This window comes from Vicia villosa, linkage group LG6 (assembly GCF_029867415.1).
Source record: "Vicia villosa cultivar HV-30 ecotype Madison, WI linkage group LG6, Vvil1.0, whole genome shotgun sequence".
NCBI lineage: Eukaryota > Viridiplantae > Streptophyta > Magnoliopsida > Fabales > Fabaceae > Vicia > Vicia villosa.
Window position 1 is genome coordinate 101036116 of NC_081185.1, and position 17291 is coordinate 101053406.

Sequence of the window (17291 nt, forward strand, 5' to 3'; positions counted from 1 at the left end):
TTAAAATGACCATATTGAAAATTATCAAACTATAAAATCTAAAGATAATTTTAATTTTATTGTTACTTACAATTTCTAATTAGTTTTTATTCTTAAGTTATTTATTTACGACTCTGCAAAGAATATATTTGATTCTCTGAGAATGACGCGTGAAGGCAATACCTAAGTCAAAGAGACCAAAGCCCTTGCACTCATTAAAAAGTACGAAGCTTTTAAAATGGAAGAAGATTAAACAATTGAGACAATGTTCTCAAGGTTTCAAATTCTGGTTGTTGGGCTGAAAGTCCTGGACAAAGGATACACTACAAGAAAAATGTCACTTTACGACACATAGGTTGCGACGGTTCATTGAAAACCGTCCTCTTATGTGTATTACGACAGTTGGTACGACAGTTGGTACGACAGTTGTTTGCAACCGTCCTTAATTTTTTTTTTAAAATATACATTTTGCGACGGTTCCAAGCCAAACCGCCCTAAGTTTGGGGTTGCGACGGTTCATCAACCGCCCTTATATTTGTTTTTAAATTATCCTAATGGACTGCGACGGTTGAGTCCAACCGTCCTTTTTTTTGGCCCAATTGGAAAAAACTACGACAGTTGATAAAAAACCGGAACCGTCGTGATGCCAAAATAAAAGTACCGCACTATAAAAAACGATACAACTTCTTCTTCTTCTTTTCAGAACCCCTTCTTCTTTCCCAACTAGAAAGCCCGTAACAACAACCACAACACAACTGCAAAAATCCTAACGCCACCGCCGCTTTGGTATCTCTATTGCACTACAAAAATGCTAACGCCGCCTCCGCCGCTTTGGTATCTCTATTGGAATGCCCTACAAAAACCCCACACCACCAATCCCAAATCAATATATACAGGTTAGTATTCTTAAACTCTAAATTAATTTCTCCATGTTTCTCATCTGTGATAGGTTTAAGTTCATAAACCCTAACTCAATTTCTCTTTATGTCTCTTATGTTTCATATAGACACTACAAGAATTTTATTGACGCTACCGAATCCATAAACGACGTGCTTCCGACATCGAACACAACTCTTTCGTCCATGGAACCAATTGATGTTTTGGATTCGTTGACTGATGTTATTCAGTTGTCGAAGGATTTCCTTCCTTAAACTTGGAAAACCCTTGACTTAATAGTTCTTGTTATCTCAAACCTGAGAATTGGAAAACCTTTGACTGATTTAATTCAGGTGTTGAGGGATTTTCATTTCAATTTTCCACTCACTGCGTTTCCAGTTTCGATTTCAATTTACTGCTCACTACATTTACAGGTTTCGGTTTTGATTTGGTATTAGACTAAAATTTTGAAAAAATTGTTGATTTACAAAGTACAAATCGTCTTCCAAGGCTTGTTGGGACGTCTAAAGCAGTTGAAAGGATACTGGTAAGATGCAAACCATTTATTTCCATTCGATTATCAAACATGCGAATTTCTTTTGTGCTTTGTGGTGCAATAAACATATTTTAAATTTTCTTTTCTCACAGACATCTATACCAATCATGTTAGAATAAGGGCATAAACTAGGACTTATTGACACTATTGTATCTTCTGAGGAGTTAGTCAAGGTATCTAGGTTATGGGCTCTTGAAATTGTTGAGAAGAACAGACCTTGAGTTCATTCATTTCATAGGACAGACAAACTTGGTTCTATTTCTATGTGTGAAATTCTTAATCTTGATTTGTATATTGGCTTTTGGTACTCTATTGATACATTTACGGCCGTGTTGTTTCTACCGATCTCGTTTTATTTTTAGCATGGTTGTTTCCTTTCTTTTATGTGTTTTATAATGAAACTTGAGCTTTTATTTGAGGTTTATCTACTAATTTCCCCCACTGAAGTGGAGAGGAGCCTGAGACAAGTGCTTTAGTAGTTAGTTCTTACCAAATATATATCTGCTTGGAATTATGGTTGGCCATGAGACAAAACATGGAGCGAAATCTGGAAAAGAAAAGAGGCAAGCAATTATGGTTACAATGGAAGGGAAGACACTTACATGGTACCAACAGTGGGAATTCAGTACTCAAATTCCAACTTTGGAAGCCTTCAAATCTGCTGCCATTAGGTGATTTCATCTTTTCATAATGCATAATTTGTTTGAGTTGTTAAGTCTTAAGCAAACAAGGATTATGGAGGAATATTATGAACAATTCGATTCATATGCAGGTCATCTCAAGTAAATAGAAGCAGAGTCCTCATATCTACAAAACATTTTTCTGAATAGGCTCCAAGAAGTAATTAGAGCAGAACTGAAACTTCATTTGAAAGAGGAGCTGTATAATTTTTTTTGTATTCATCATTCTTAAGCAATTTAGTTTAATCTTTTAGTACTCTTAACTTTTCTTCTTAATGGCTTCATGATAATTTTGGTGCACAAGCAAACATCCTCTACAATTACAAGAAGCCACAATGGTGCTTAATATTATACTGAGGCAACGTGCTACCAAACGGTGCGTGGTTTTCATAACTTAATATATTTTATTTATTTGCTTATTATATATGTCACTAATAACGCATATGCTAAGGAACTGTGTCATTTCTATAATTTTAGTAGAATGTAGTATTGTGTGTTACTGGTTTTTCTGCTCAAAGTTGAAGCTCAAATAAGTATTTTTCCAAAGGACTAACAAAGTCTACTGTTATAGGTGACATAACTCCCATTCTTTGCATCAAAAGTACGACTTGGCCGTGACGGAGTCGAGGAATTTCTTCCTCTAGGTAAGTTGATTTTCTACAAACTTCCATCAATTTCACTTGGTATCTAAGTTATATACTTTGGTCTTTTACAGCTATCTTAGGTGCTGCTGTAATATCAAATGATCTAGAAAGATGTGAGCGCATTACTAAGGTGGGACTGATCATAGGTTATTAGAGATAACAACTTAATAATTGGATTTTCGTTGCCCCAACTTAACTCTTCCTATTGTTTTTTCAGAAAGTAGTTGGAAACTGGTGCTGATATAGTTACATGTTAGGTTAAAGGCGGTGGTGTGCATGGATGCAATCTTATGTGGAAATTAACAAGCAGGAGGGCTAACGAGTACTATCTTTTATTCAGAAAACTTGTAAATTAAATGATGGAACACCATTTCTAATATTGTATGAGTTATTGTTGGCTGTAGCGTACAAATGTTTTTTGGTGGGATATAGACATGTTTTGCCAATGCATATACGCTCTAATCATTGAAGTTTTTCTCCAAGTGCTTTAACTATCATTGTATAATGATTTGTTAATTTAAACTTTTGTATTTTATTAATAAATTGATAATGTTTTTTTTCTTTTTCTATTTCATTAATATATTTTATAGTTAATAGTAAATTTTATTAACTATCATTTGAATTTTTTTTTTAAAATTATTAATTTAGCGGGGGTTATAAACCTCCTTAATCACCATTGATTTACAAACACCAAACAAAATTCACGACGGTTCGTACCTGTCGCTACTTGTAATTTACGACTGTTTCTTACCTGTCGTGTTGGATAGCGACGGTTGGAGTGGCGGTTTTAGCAACCGTCGTAATACAGCCCGGCGACACACGTTTCTGCGACAGACCTGCAACCGTCGTGACTTGCAAATTGCGGCTGTTCTAACCGTCGTAACCTGCCTAAATTAACCGTCGCAATTTGCCAATTTTCTTGTAGTGATACTCAACAGCAGATCATGTAAAGAAAATCATCAGAAGCTTGCCAAAGAAATGGATACCCATGGTCACAGCCTTAAAACTTGCTAAGAACCTAAACGAGATATCTCTTGAAGAACTTATCAGCTCCCTGAGAAGTCATGAGATAGAACTAGAAGAAGATGAACCCCATAAGAAAGGTAAGTCTCTTGCTCTTAAATCTAATAATAAATTTAAAACTAATACTTTTCTGGAAGACGAAGAAAGCTCTGGAGGATCCTCACCAGAAGAAGACGAACTGTCTCTTCTCACCAGAAATGTCCAACAACTATGAAAGCACAGACAAAAGAAACTCAGAAACCCTAGAAGATCAAACGATTACTCTGGATCATCTTCTAGACACAAAAAGTCTAGAAGCAAGGAGATTGTCTGTCATGAATGCAAGGAACATGGTCACTAGAAAAGCGACTGTCCTAAACTGCAGAAAGAAAAGCTAAAGAGGAGTTTCACCAAAAGTAAGAAAAGTTTTATGGCTACGTGGGATGACTCAGAATCTTCTGAAACAGAATTTGAATCAGAAGATGAACATGCCAACATCGCCTTAATGGCCAGTATATCAGATTACACTGACTCATCAGAATCCGAATCAGAAAAATAGATATTCTCTAACTTTTCTAGATCTCAATTAGAAGATAGTCTCTCAGAAATTCTTGAAAAATATCAGCAATTTCAAGTCAAATACAAGAACCTGAAACATGGTCTGGTATCTAACGTTGAAGAAACTAGTAAATTAAAAGCAGAAAACTCTGAGCTAAAAGAAAACTTTTTTAAACTTAAAAATGAAAACTCTATTATTAAAAATGAGTTACAAAAAGCTCATAAGGAATCAGACTCATAAGTTATAATTAGTTCTGATAGTATCATAAAACAATATGATCATAATTTTTAAAAATTTCTAGCCAAAAGCATAGATAGAAGCAAGATGGCTTCAATGATTTATGGAGTAAGTAGATGCCAGAAAAGACATAGGATATGTGAAACCTAAAGGAGAAGAACCATATCAACCTAAACATGTTGATTATATGATCATAAAAATAACACCTATAAACTCTCACTTCACACATGCTCACACACATGATATAAAATATAGTAGCAAATATTATTCTACGAACTCTCTTGAGAAATCAAAGCTCAATCAGAATTCAGTAACCACTAACAAACAAGGATCCAGAAAGATATGAGTACCTAAGGATTAAATCATATATGTTGCAGATGTCTTTAACAGCAAGGTTGAAACACCAGTCATGGTACCTGGACTCTAGATGCTCTCGACACATGACAGGAAGAAAGCATATGTTCCAAAGTCTGGAACTTAAAGCTAGAGGTTACGAATGTTTCAGAGGCAATCATAAAAGAAAAATTATTGGCTCTAGAACTATTGGTAACAGATACTCTGAACGCTCAAAAAGCTATAAAGTATATAACACAAAAACACAGATTGTGGAAGAATTCATTAATATAAAGTTTGATGATAAGTTTGACCATAAAAAATTAAAATAACATGAATTTCTTGCAGATATAGAATCCGTGTGTATGCACAGATTTGTTACTCATTATTATAAACAATAGTAAAGTTTTGAAGGTAGGATTGGAAAGCCTATCAACCAGTCACTTTCCCACAAATCAAGAGTTTTACTCCCACAAGGTTGCCATATAAACACCGATTCCTCTTTTGGCATCTTCGATCATTAGGCTCCCTAATTACTGAACAATTTCACTATTCAGTAATATAATAACAAAACTTTGATTAGTTAATAATTCATGTCTTTTCAACATAATTACGTACCTAATTCATGAGAAACACAAATGTCAAAAGACAAGAAGTTTTCACTGCTTTTCCACGTAGTATACGTAGTAGTAGTCACATACAAGTTACTAATATTCAATATTTATCTAAGATGGGAGTGACACACACGTTAATTTACAATTTGAAAGGAACTTAATTATTAACTAATGTTAAGAAATGAAGATGTGTTTAACTTGTAGTCGATTATTCTTTATATAAGATGTGATCATATAATAGAATAATAAAATTTAATTGAATAGCTTTTCTTTTTAAAAGAATTATTTGGTACCTTTGTCGGATAACAGAGTAAGTGTACAATAAACTCCAAATATCTAAGCTCTTTAATTACGTTTCCTTATTGTGATAAGTTTTTTTTAAGATCAACGTCATTCTTATTAAAATCTAGATAAATCATGACTTTTTTTAAAAATTTGCCGGAGGAAAGAAATTAGACCAAAACCTTCCCTCACAATAAGATAAAGATAAAGTTGGATAATTGATAACCTATATCGATAGTGCTGAAATAATAATAAAAAGATAGTATATATAAGGATCGTAATTTAACAAGAAAATTATGTGTTAATGTAAATAATAAAAAGGGAGAGGAGATTGAATTTATTGAATTTTGATTAAATTATCATCTCAATACGAATTAATAAAATTAGTGCACTCAATTCTTTGGTGTGCAACTCACTAATTTATATGAATTTCCTAATTTTCTAAGTCAATTCGAAGTTAAATTAAGCATTCTAAGTGCGTAAATTCATAAACAACTTCTAATTATCTATCTATAGTTATTTACAAAGTCGAATAAATTGCTTAGATAACCTAAGTAGACTAACAATCAGAAATTCCTATATATCTAGATCTACTTGTATGCACGTAAGTGACAAGAGCATTAAATTTAAGAACACGTTAAATAAGATAATAATAAGAAAAGTATTCAATAAATCTTAAACATACATGACATCCAACAAATAAGGTTTATCTCCAAAAAAGAATTTTTCTTCACCCACCTCCTAACCTTCTTGCCCACCCCTGGTGAATTTACCACAATACCCCTTGTTTCGGAAGTTCATTTTCGAAACTGTACTTTTTTTCTTAAAAAAGGTGTTTTCGGAAATGTATCTCCGAAAACGTGTTTTTTTAATATAAAATATTGATTTCGGAGATGCATCTCCGAAATAAAGTTACTTTTCAGAAAATGTGGTGTTTCGGAAGTTCATTTCCGAACGCACCCCCCTTGGAGAATTCGGAAATGAACCTCCGAAAATATGTCTGGACAGAATAAAATGAAAAACAACAACAATTCGCTTTATTTAATCGGGTGAATATTACAACGATAATATTACATAAAATTAAAGTTACATATTGTTGAACACGGGTAGGTGGGGATGAGAGAGTGGTGGGGAGAAAAAAAGGCTTCCAAATTTCAAAAGGTGTACTACTGTAAGTAACAAATGACGGAGGAGGTGTAACCGGGGCCGGAACATATGACGGAGGAGGTGGATGTCCGGAGGAAGAAGAACCGGAGGTACGTCCACCGCGAGACAAAGGAGCCAATCAATGTAAGCTATAATTTATCATTATCATCAGGGGACGTCATTACAAAAAATTGGGAAAAAATCTTATTATTTTTAATCTTGATTTTTTAGAAATGACGTCCCCAGATGATAATGATAAACTATAGCTTACAATGATTGGCTCCTTTGTCTCGCGGTGGACGTACCTCCGGTTCTTCTTCCTCCGGACATCCACCTCCTCCGTCATATGTTCCGGCCCCGGTTACACCTCCTCCGTCATTTGTTACTTACAGTAGTACGTATTTTTATTAACATGATAAATCCAATACAAAAACATTGTGCGATACAATCCGAAATCCGAACAAAACAAAACAAAACACGTCAAACAAAACAAAAACATGTTATTCTGCCCGACGAGCGTTACAAAATACACATCAAACAAAATAAAAACACGTTATTCTTCTCGACGAGCGAACTCCTCCGAATGAAGATAATTATACCAATCTTCATCCCACTCAGTATCAGAACCATCAGCGTTGATCACGCCTGAAGGCTGAGCCTGCGCGTCCGAGCCATGGACTCCCAGGGGACGAGAAGCAGAACCAGTCAAAAGCTTCTTCTTCTCCTTCACCTCCTTCACCTCTTTCACCTCCTTCTTTGAAGAACCCTTTCTTCCCTTAGCGCCCTCTTTAGAAGACGCAGTCCTGCGTGCTTGTTGGTTGTCTGACATGTTCCTGTAAACAGTTGAAATCGATTAATATGCGAGACAAAATAAAAAACAAAAAAATTTGAACTTCTGATACAATTCGGAAGTTCATTTCCGAAAACTGGGAGGGAGGTGTTTTCGGAAATGAACTTCCGAAACACCCCTGCGATGCACTTTTCTGCAACTTCCATGGCAGACCCCTAAACCAAACTTCAAACCAAATCAAAATGCTTCTAAACAACCTAAATACTACTAACAACCTAACCATATATCAATTATGCAATTAAAACCCTAAATAACATGCATTTCAATAATAGATCTAAAAATTTCAAAACTTACAAAGTGTTAGGATTGAGGGCTTTTGAATGTTGTTTAGCAGAGTGATTGGAGCCTTGATGCAGCTTTGGAATTCTGTTTGCACAAATTTTCGCCTTTGCCACTTTTTGTTTTGATTTAGGGTAAATGATTGGGGGAGGGGGAGTGTTTTGATAAATCTGCAGAAATCGCAGTATTTCGGAAGTTCACTTCCGAAATAATGTTTTCGGAAATGAACTTCCGAAATAAGTCAATTTTTTCAAAAAAAGACGCTTTCGGAAATGAACTTCCGAAGCAGGGGTATTTTGGTATGTTCGCTGGGGGTGACCCCCATAGGGAGGTGGCCAAAGAAATTTTCCCAAAAAATCTAATATAGATAAACTTAGCCCCTCATTGATAAATTAATATATATCTTGAGTTGATAAATCTTCATCATCAAAATTTATGAAAGAATTACTCTTCAATGACTCGAATGTGCTCTAAATTCTCCCCTTGAATATCCCTAGCCGTCACTTTATCTACAAGTTTTGTAACTCTTTAAAAAGTAGCCAAAATTTCCTTTAAATAGCAATTTGCGTGTCAACCAAAACACATCCTACCACACCACAATACATCAATATCGCACTGTGATAGTAATCCAGTGGGATTATAGTGGTGACCTGACTATTAGCAAGTGCTTGTTCGTATCTGAAACCTTTTAATGTATGATGTTAAGATGCCTTTTTGGTGACCTGACTATTTGCTGAGTTAATTTTGTTGAGTTTTATTTTGACTAAACTTTTGAAGTATGCATCCTTCTAATTTTCAGTTGCAAATACGTTATCTTTTTTATTAATAAAGTATGCATTTTTTGACGGAGTAAGATCCTAAGTATGTTTTATGTTTTAAAATAAAAATTTAGGGTTTTAGGGTGTTACATAGTGGTATCAGAGCAGGTCGGCCCGTCCGGCAATGTTTTTCTCATTTTTATATGTTTCCTAGTATGCGACAAGTGTGTGAAACACTATTGATGCTCGTTCTTTTATTTCCTAACTGTTTTCCAGTAGGAGCATGATTAAAACAAGTGTGGGAGAAGCATATACTTCTCTGAGATGTTTCAGGTGTGAGGACTTGGTTCAACATGCCGCTGATTACAAGAGCGCAAGTGTTGAAAAGTTAGTGATGTTCATAAGTTTGATGTAGAGGGAGAAGCGAGAGTTATATATGTTAATCAAGTGGAGAAATTCGTGAAATATGAAGCTCGAGTGTTTGCAATGTTCACGTCTTTGAAAGTCGATATTGAAGCTGGGATTGCTAATCTTCCAACTGTGTGCGAGTTTTCAGATGTGTTCCCAAATGACATATATGATATCCACTAGAGTTAGAAGATGAGTTCGCTATAGATTTACTACCAGGTACTAGATTTATGTCAATGGCACTGTATAGAGTGTCTGCATTTGAATTGGGGTGAGCTGAAGAATCAATTAGAAGATCTGTTTGAAATAGGGATGGCAAGCAGACCCGCACCCGAACCCGAATCAACGGGTGAAAAACCGAATTGACTGGGTTTGGGTTCGGGTGCCACCCGATATTTCGGGTACGGGTTTGGGTACTTTGAAACCCGCACCCGAAACCCGAAATCACACCCGCTTATATATATATATATATATATATATATATATATATATATTTATAAATATATATATATATATATATATATATATATATAAATATATAAATATATTTATATATATATATATTTAATTAATATATTGTGGAAAATTATAGAAAAAATATATTTTGTTACGGGTTTGGGTGAAAAAATTTGAACCCAACGGGCGTGGGCGTGGGTGTTAGTTTGCCACCTGAATAGCATATGAGTTTGGGTTCGGGTTCCGGTGCTGATTTCGGAGGCGAGTTTGGATAGTGTGAAACCCGCACCTGACCCGTTGCCATGCCTAGTTTGAAAAGAAGTTTGTCAGGCCAAGTGTTTCGGTGTGGAGGCTCCAGTGCTTTTAGTAAAGAAGAAAGATGGTAGAATGAGGTTATGTGTTGATTATCGATAGATGAAGGTTCATGAGAGAAACTACCCTACTCATGATTTAGAGTTGGCAAGTTGTAGTGTTTGTGGTGAAGAGATGGAGGCATTATATGTATGGTTCGAGGTTCGAAGTGTTTAAGTGATACTTATTTGATCAGAATGAGCTGAGTATGAGACATAGGAGATGGTTAGAATTTTTGAAGAACCATGATTTTGGTTTGAATTACCATCCCGGTAAAGCTAGTATTGTATAGCACATGCTTTGGGTTAGAAGTCTTTGCACATGTAAGCCTTGATGGTTATAGAGTTTGATATGATAGAGCACTTCAGAGATTTGATTTTGGTGTGTGAGGTAATTACTAATAGTGTGAGATTGAGTATGTTGAAGCTGACTTGTTGTTTTCTTAATGAGGTCAAATAAAGTCAGAAATTAGATGTGACTTTGATCAATCGTTTGTCTTCAGTTAACCAGAGTGAGGATGAAGACTTCAGAGTTGATGATAATGGAATCTTAAAGTTTTAGAATAGAGTTTTTTTTACCTGATTTTCCAGAACATAAGAGGAAGATTTTGGAGGGGAGTCACAAAAGCAGTTTGAGTATTCATCTCGGAGCTACTAGATTGTATCAAGATCTTAAAGAAATGTTTTGGTGGTTGAGAACAAATAAGGGCATTGAAGAGTTTGTTTATGTTTGTTTGACTCGTCAGAAGTCGAAAATTGAGGATCAAAAGTCATTTGTATTGATACAACCGTTGTGTATTCCTCAATAGAAGCAAGACAACATTTCTATGGATTTTGCGACAGGTTTGACAAAGACTTATGGAGAAAGCATGGTGTTGGAGTAAGATAGTCATATTAGATAGTGTTATCCGGAGTTGTTTACATCAGACAATTTTCGAGGATGAAAATTCTTTTAGATTAGAGGGGAGAGAGTTGTAACACCCCAATTTTAGATTAATATTTATATTTAATTATTTGACTGTTTGTATGTTTGTTACTTGATTTATTGTAATAATTCTTGACTATTTGAGTCATTTTGGTGTTTTGGGAGGACTAAGGATATTTTAATAATTTAATAATTACTGAGAATATTGAGTTTGAGAGCGGAGAGAATTAAAATAGGATTTAGTTAAAATATTTAGAAGGAGAAAACTTACCTACAATTCCTTAGGCGTGATTTATGCTATTTTCCAATGAAATGTGACAAGTGTACTTTAACGTCATTTAAAGAGTGAAAATAAAAGAAAATTGCATATATGTAAGAGAAAATTATACACTTGTCATATTTTTATTAGAAAATAGTACAAACCACACATAAGAAATTGTATCTAAGTATTCTCCTATTTAGAATAATTAAACCTTTTGATTATTTAGAAATAATTAGAATTATTTAATTTATTGGTGACAGTTATATAATTTTAAGTTAATTTGGTAGAAATTAAAATAAATCAGATTTTTTTTATAAATAAACATGTAGTTATGATTAAATATGGCAAAGTACCCTTTTTGGTCTCGTATGTTGACCTCGAGGTTCATTTTGGTCCCTTAATTTCAAAAAGTTTCATATTGGTCCCTTAACTCTTCAAAAGGTGTCATTTTAGTCCTTTTTGTCATATTAGCGACGAAAAAAAGTCAAAAATCGGTCGCTAAAGCAGTCGCTAATATGACAAAAAGGACTAAAATGACACCTTTTGAAGACTTAAGAGACTAATATGAAACTTTTTGAAGTTAAGGGACCAAAATGAACCCGGAAGTTAACAAACGGGACCAAAAATGATATTTTGCCATTAAATATTTATTTATTCAGATGTTTTAGAATAATCATTTAAAAATAAATCGTTACTGTAACATTTTAGTTAATTGAGATAATAATTTTACTGAGATATTTTAGAATAGTTATTTAATAATAAAGTCTTACGTAAGGTTTAATTTAGTTATAATAGTTTATTTATTGGAATAACGGTGTAGAGATTAATTGTAATTATTTAATAATAAAGTTTTACGGTTACAGTTTTAATAATAATAAGACAATATTATCGTTAAAATATTAATGTTAGTGTGGGGAGTGCGTGAGTAATCAATAAGGTGATTGTAGCAATTGGAAATTTTGGGAAACTATATATTCTAACGTGAGGATTAGAATTAGGTTATCGAGAGAAAAACAAAATTTGGACGAGAGCGGTTGTAGCACTTAGAATATTAAAAAGTAGTTGTATATAAGGGAATTGCAGAGATTTACGTGAAGGGTCCTTGTGAAACCTTTAATACGAGGTAAGGGGGATTACTTTATAATATGGTGTTAATTAGGCGTCAGGATGGCAAGGGGTCGCTTACCCTCCCATCAGCTGTTGCACCCCAATTTTTGACCACTGAGATCCCACAATATTCCAAATATTAGGATCATCATTATCATCATGAAATCATTTGCTAACCAAAATACAAAAAAATTGTTGTTTGTTACTTGTGTCCTAAGACAAGAGACTGATCAAGAGGAGACTGAGCAAATTAGGGTTTTGAGGCCCACAAGGAAGTTCAACATTCTCCTATGTTCAAAGGGTTCTCCCATCAATATCTAAATCCAAAGATAGCCCAATTTAAGATCAACAAGTCTCAAGACCACCTGAGGCCCCAAATTAAGGTTTTGACCTAATTCACCTGGACGATTGACTTTTAATCAAGACATGGCTCCAAGAATCAAACCATGATTCAAGGGCATCCAAATCAACATTATAATCCATTCACATCATCCATTTTAAGAGAAGACCTTGATTCATATGGAATCTACAAAACTGCAGTTCATCTGGAAAAGTCAACTGTGTGGGTCAACCTTTGACTTTTGAGAAAAATGGTCAACCATGAACTTTTAAGGATTCAAATCGTCATCATATGACTATTCAAGACATTTGACCAAGATAAATCAATAAAATTCATCAAGAATCAAAAAGTCAACAAAACTCAAAATTAGGGTTTTTAAGTGATTTTGACCTCATTTTGGGAACTTCAAATTTCACCTACACACTCAAACATCTCCCAACAAGCATTACTTTTGCAAAGTCCACTCTCCTTGAGCCTCTCCCATGTTTCCTTTGCAGCAAAAGCAAGTTAAAATCAGCAAGGAAAGTCTCTAAGATCAGATCAAAGCCTCCCAAGCATGCTTCACGCTATGTACCTTGCTATGGAAAACCAAAATTCACATAACTTCACAAATAAGCAACCAATACACCCTTCAGATGGGAGCTCAATTCTATGAGATTTTTCCCTCCATAAACCCTAAACTGTGCCTATAAATAGTGGCATTTGCTTCTGAAATGAAACACATAAAAATTCTCAAAGTCACCCTCCATTCCAAAAATCCATTTTTGTGTCATTTGCAATTTACTAGCCATTTTAAGTTAGAGAGGTTCTGAGTACAAACCAACCTTTCAAACACATTCCATACATCATTTGTGAGCTGTTGATCATCTCCACCACCCTCACAAACCCCTTAAACTCCAAAACACCATTTTCACCTCCATTAAAGCTCCATAAAGGCCTTATCCTTCCAAACTTCATTTCTTAAGCATATTGCTTAAACAAACCATCCAAACACCTTCCACACCTCATATAGAAGCTGTTCAGATCATCCATTCATCATTGTAACACTCACATTACATTGCTGCTCCTTAAATTTTTCATTGTGCAGGTACTATCGGGTTTGGAGTTCTAGAGGATATCAATTCATTCCAAGCACGCAGAAAGCATCCTTGGAGGTCACTGGAGCTTTCCAGATCATTACCACACTTCTGTAACAGCTCTAAATAAGGTCACGACCTCCATTTTCAGAGGTAGAAACTCAAACTTTAAACTCTTAGTTAGAGACATCAATTTTAACAAAACTTGTTACTAATTTTCTCAGCATAATGTAGTGATTAATAACCCTAAGGGTTTAATTCAAAAAATGATATTTAGGGTTCATAGCTAAATTCCAGAAATTCGTGAGTTTTGTTTTGAGTCAATGTTTGATAATTACATGTTTGAATTCGTGGCTTAATGCTAATCACATCAGTGTTTTACTTTGTGTAAATTGATCCAGTTTTGGAAAAGTTTGAATTTGAATTCCATTGTTGTTGTTCACGTTGCTGAAGGAAGAAGATGAAGTTTGGAAAATTTGAATTTGTGAACTTTGTTTATTTTATTTTAAGTGATGGTTGTTCCTTAACGAATTCATCGTTATAGCTCAACTGGCAAATGTGTGGGTACTTAGCGCGTCCCACAGGTCTGGGGTTCGAATCCCCCTCGCCCCAGACCTTTTGCTCTTATTTTTTTCCATATTTTCTCAACTTGCTTTGTGTTATATGAAATTGAGTGTGTTGTTCTATCACCATGCGGGCGTTGGTAGGTTGGTGTGTGTTTTGTGTAGTGATCAGAAGGGCGTGGGTTCAAACCTTGGCCTCCACCAAACCATATTTTTTTTATCACTAATTTCTTTTGATTTCTTCACAACTTTGAAAAATCATAAAAAATAGAAAAATTAATCTTTTTAACTTGTTTTTTTTTAGTTTATTTAACTTATGTATTTTCATATCATGTTTAAAAAACTCAAAAATATTAAATATTTAATCATTTAAAAATTAAAACAAAACATGTCTTTTTATGTATAAAAATCAACCAAAAATCATTTTATTTTGAATATTTCTTCAAAAGTAGTTTTGTATCTTTTTGTGAATATTTGTTTAGGGTTAGGATATTATCTCTTTGACTATACCATGTATCCTTAGACCAATCCTCTTTTAGGATTTGGTATTTAATCATTAAAATTAATTAGGTGTAGGTGTTAATTTCAAAAACCTAATTTCAAATCCTAATTTCAAAAACCCTAGGTTTAAAACCCTAATCCAAAAATAAACATGTTGATCTTTGCTTATCCATGTTAAATGAACTTGTTTATCTTGATCATTATCTCTTACCATTTTACATTTACTTGTTGAGTTTATCCTTGTATTTTTGTACTTATTATCCATTATATTATCATTTGTATATACTTTGTTTATCTAACCCACATGCATGAGTTTTATATTCATCATCCATCATTCATTAATATATGAATCCATTCAAAAGGTATAAGCATCCTTGCTCATTATTATTTATGATTGTTATACTTACTTGTTTTTCCTTTTGTGACACATATCATCACACACACACTTGAGGTATCCATTGTTTGATTGCTTAAGTATTGTTTGTTTAAAATCTAAAGGAATGGGAATGGTATTGACCTTAGCGGAAAGATTCTTTCGTTTTAAACCTTAGCGGAAAATGACACACTCCAGTTGTTTATGTGTCATCCTATTTAGTTTTTTTTTTAATTGTGCCATGTTAGATAATTGACACGTCATATTTTATTTATTTATTCTTACCTAATGTTTTATTTTAATATTATTAAAACTAAAAAATACATAAAATTCTAAATAAATTTGCATCACATAGGGATAAGGGAAGATGAGGAGAGAGACGGAAGACTACAAAATAAAGGGTTTGAGTTATGGAGTGAAATGTGTTTAATAGAGTGTTGAGTGAACCGAAGAAATTTCTAGGGTTTTGTGTGCAATGCATGTCTCCGATGACGTCTCTTCCAATTCTCCCTTCCGATCTTATCCAGGAAATCATTTCATGGCTTCCGGTGAAGCCTCTCGTGAGATTCACATGCGTTTCCAAACACTGGAAATCGCTCATCTTTGACCCAACATTCGCTAAACTTCATCTTCAAAGATCACCCAAACACACACACACCCTACTTCACTTGATCGAAGTCGATGTCATTAATAAGACAGAAACTTGGGTGGTAGCTCCACAGTCAGTGCATCGATTACTCGAAAACCCTTCCTCCACTATCGTCAACGAAGACAAGTGTCACCGTTATACAAACGATGATTTTTATCCAATAGGCTCGGCCAACGGTTTGGTCTGTTTGATCGGTGATAAATCAATACATGGTGGAAATAGGGAATTGTGTTGTCGGTTCTGGAACCCTTCTTTACGATTGAGATCCGAAAACTCACCAGCATTGTATAACATTCATTCTGATGTCATTGTGCACCTTGGATTTGGCTATGATGATTCAGGAGACAAATACAAGGTTAGTTAAATTTAATTTTATTTAGAGTTGTGTTAGTTTGATACACCATTGAACTTCTTTTAACCATAATTTTTCTATTTACTCCATGCAAGTTGGTGGCTGTGTTTTGGGATCATACAGTGGAGAAATGGGAGGGGAGAGTTCATTGCATGGGCGATAGTTGCTGGAGAAAGACTCTCGCCTGCCCTGATTTTCCAACTCTACTACGAACTCTCGGCGGACCATACGTGAATGGTAGTGTTAACTGGTTAGCACTTAACAACTTAAACTGTCATGAGTATGGATGGGAAAATGTTACCATCGAACAGGTAGTGATTTTTTCGCTTGATCTACAGAAGGAAACATGTAAGCATATGTTGCTACCTGACGGTTTAGGTGAAAAGCCCGAATATGAACCAGCTCTTGCTGTTTTAAGGGGTTGCATGTGCCTTTATTATGACCACATGAAGACCCATTTTGTTTTATGGGTAATGAGAGAGTTTGGAGTTCAAGAGTCTTGGACTCGTTTGGTGAATCTTAGCTATGTGCATCTTGAATGGGATTTTGTGCCTGATATCCCATTGTTTCCGGTGTGTTTGTCGGAGAATGGAGATGTCCTGATACTGGCCTGCTCAGAATCCTGTGGTGAAGTTATTATGTATAATCAAAGAGATGATAAAGTTGAACATATTCAAGTTCTTGACACCCAAATTTGGCAGGCCGATGATCATATGAAGAGCTTGGTTTTGCCTCGTCCTCATCCACATTAATCTCCTATGTAGCAAACTCATAGTTTATGTTAGATTATTAAAGTGTTGTAATGACTATTGATTTCTGAATTATGTTTTCCTTATCTAGTTGGACTATTTTTTTGGATCGAAGTGTTTGGATTGGATGAAGGTATTTTAATTTTCTATTTATTACTATTATGTTAGTTTTCAACATAATGCAGAGAAAGTAGTCTGAGTTCATTTTTACTTTTCAACTTCTTTTTTTTTGTCATTTGCTCAAAACTTTCTTTTTAGATGTGAATTAGATCTGTTGGCTATCTTTTCAACAGAATATATTTTTAGTGAACATGTAATATTTAGATAATTTAGACAATACTCTAGATCTCATACTCATATGTGATTATGCATGTCCTTGTGTGAA

General features: G+C 34.4%; 1 protein-coding gene and 1 long non-coding RNA gene across 4 annotated transcripts; both read left to right on the forward strand.

The window, feature by feature from the left end:
- Positions 1–586: 586 nt before the first annotated feature.
- LOC131609413 (uncharacterized) lies at positions 587–3266 on the forward strand. Of its 3 annotated transcripts, none has more exons than XR_009286172.1 (7): positions 587–875; positions 986–1402; positions 1504–2082; positions 2184–2467; positions 2663–2735; positions 2807–2865; positions 2953–3266. It is a non-coding gene; the product is annotated as an uncharacterized LOC131609413 (long non-coding RNA). The 3 variants fall into 3 exon arrangements; XR_009286171.1 differs by having other exon boundaries at positions 589–875; positions 986–1208; positions 1290–2082; positions 2953–3264; XR_009286170.1 differs by having other exon boundaries at positions 592–875; positions 986–2082; positions 2953–3262.
- Positions 3267–15539: 12273 nt separating this feature from the next.
- Positions 15540–17048, forward strand: LOC131611959 (F-box/kelch-repeat protein At3g23880-like). Its single transcript, XM_058883781.1, has 2 exons — positions 15540–16160; positions 16253–17048. The coding sequence occupies exons 1-2, from the start codon at positions 15636–15638 to the stop codon at positions 16907–16909; spliced, it is 1182 nt and encodes a 393-aa protein (XP_058739764.1). The 5' UTR covers positions 15540–15635; the 3' UTR covers positions 16910–17048.
- The last annotated feature ends 243 nt before the right edge of the window (positions 17049–17291 follow it).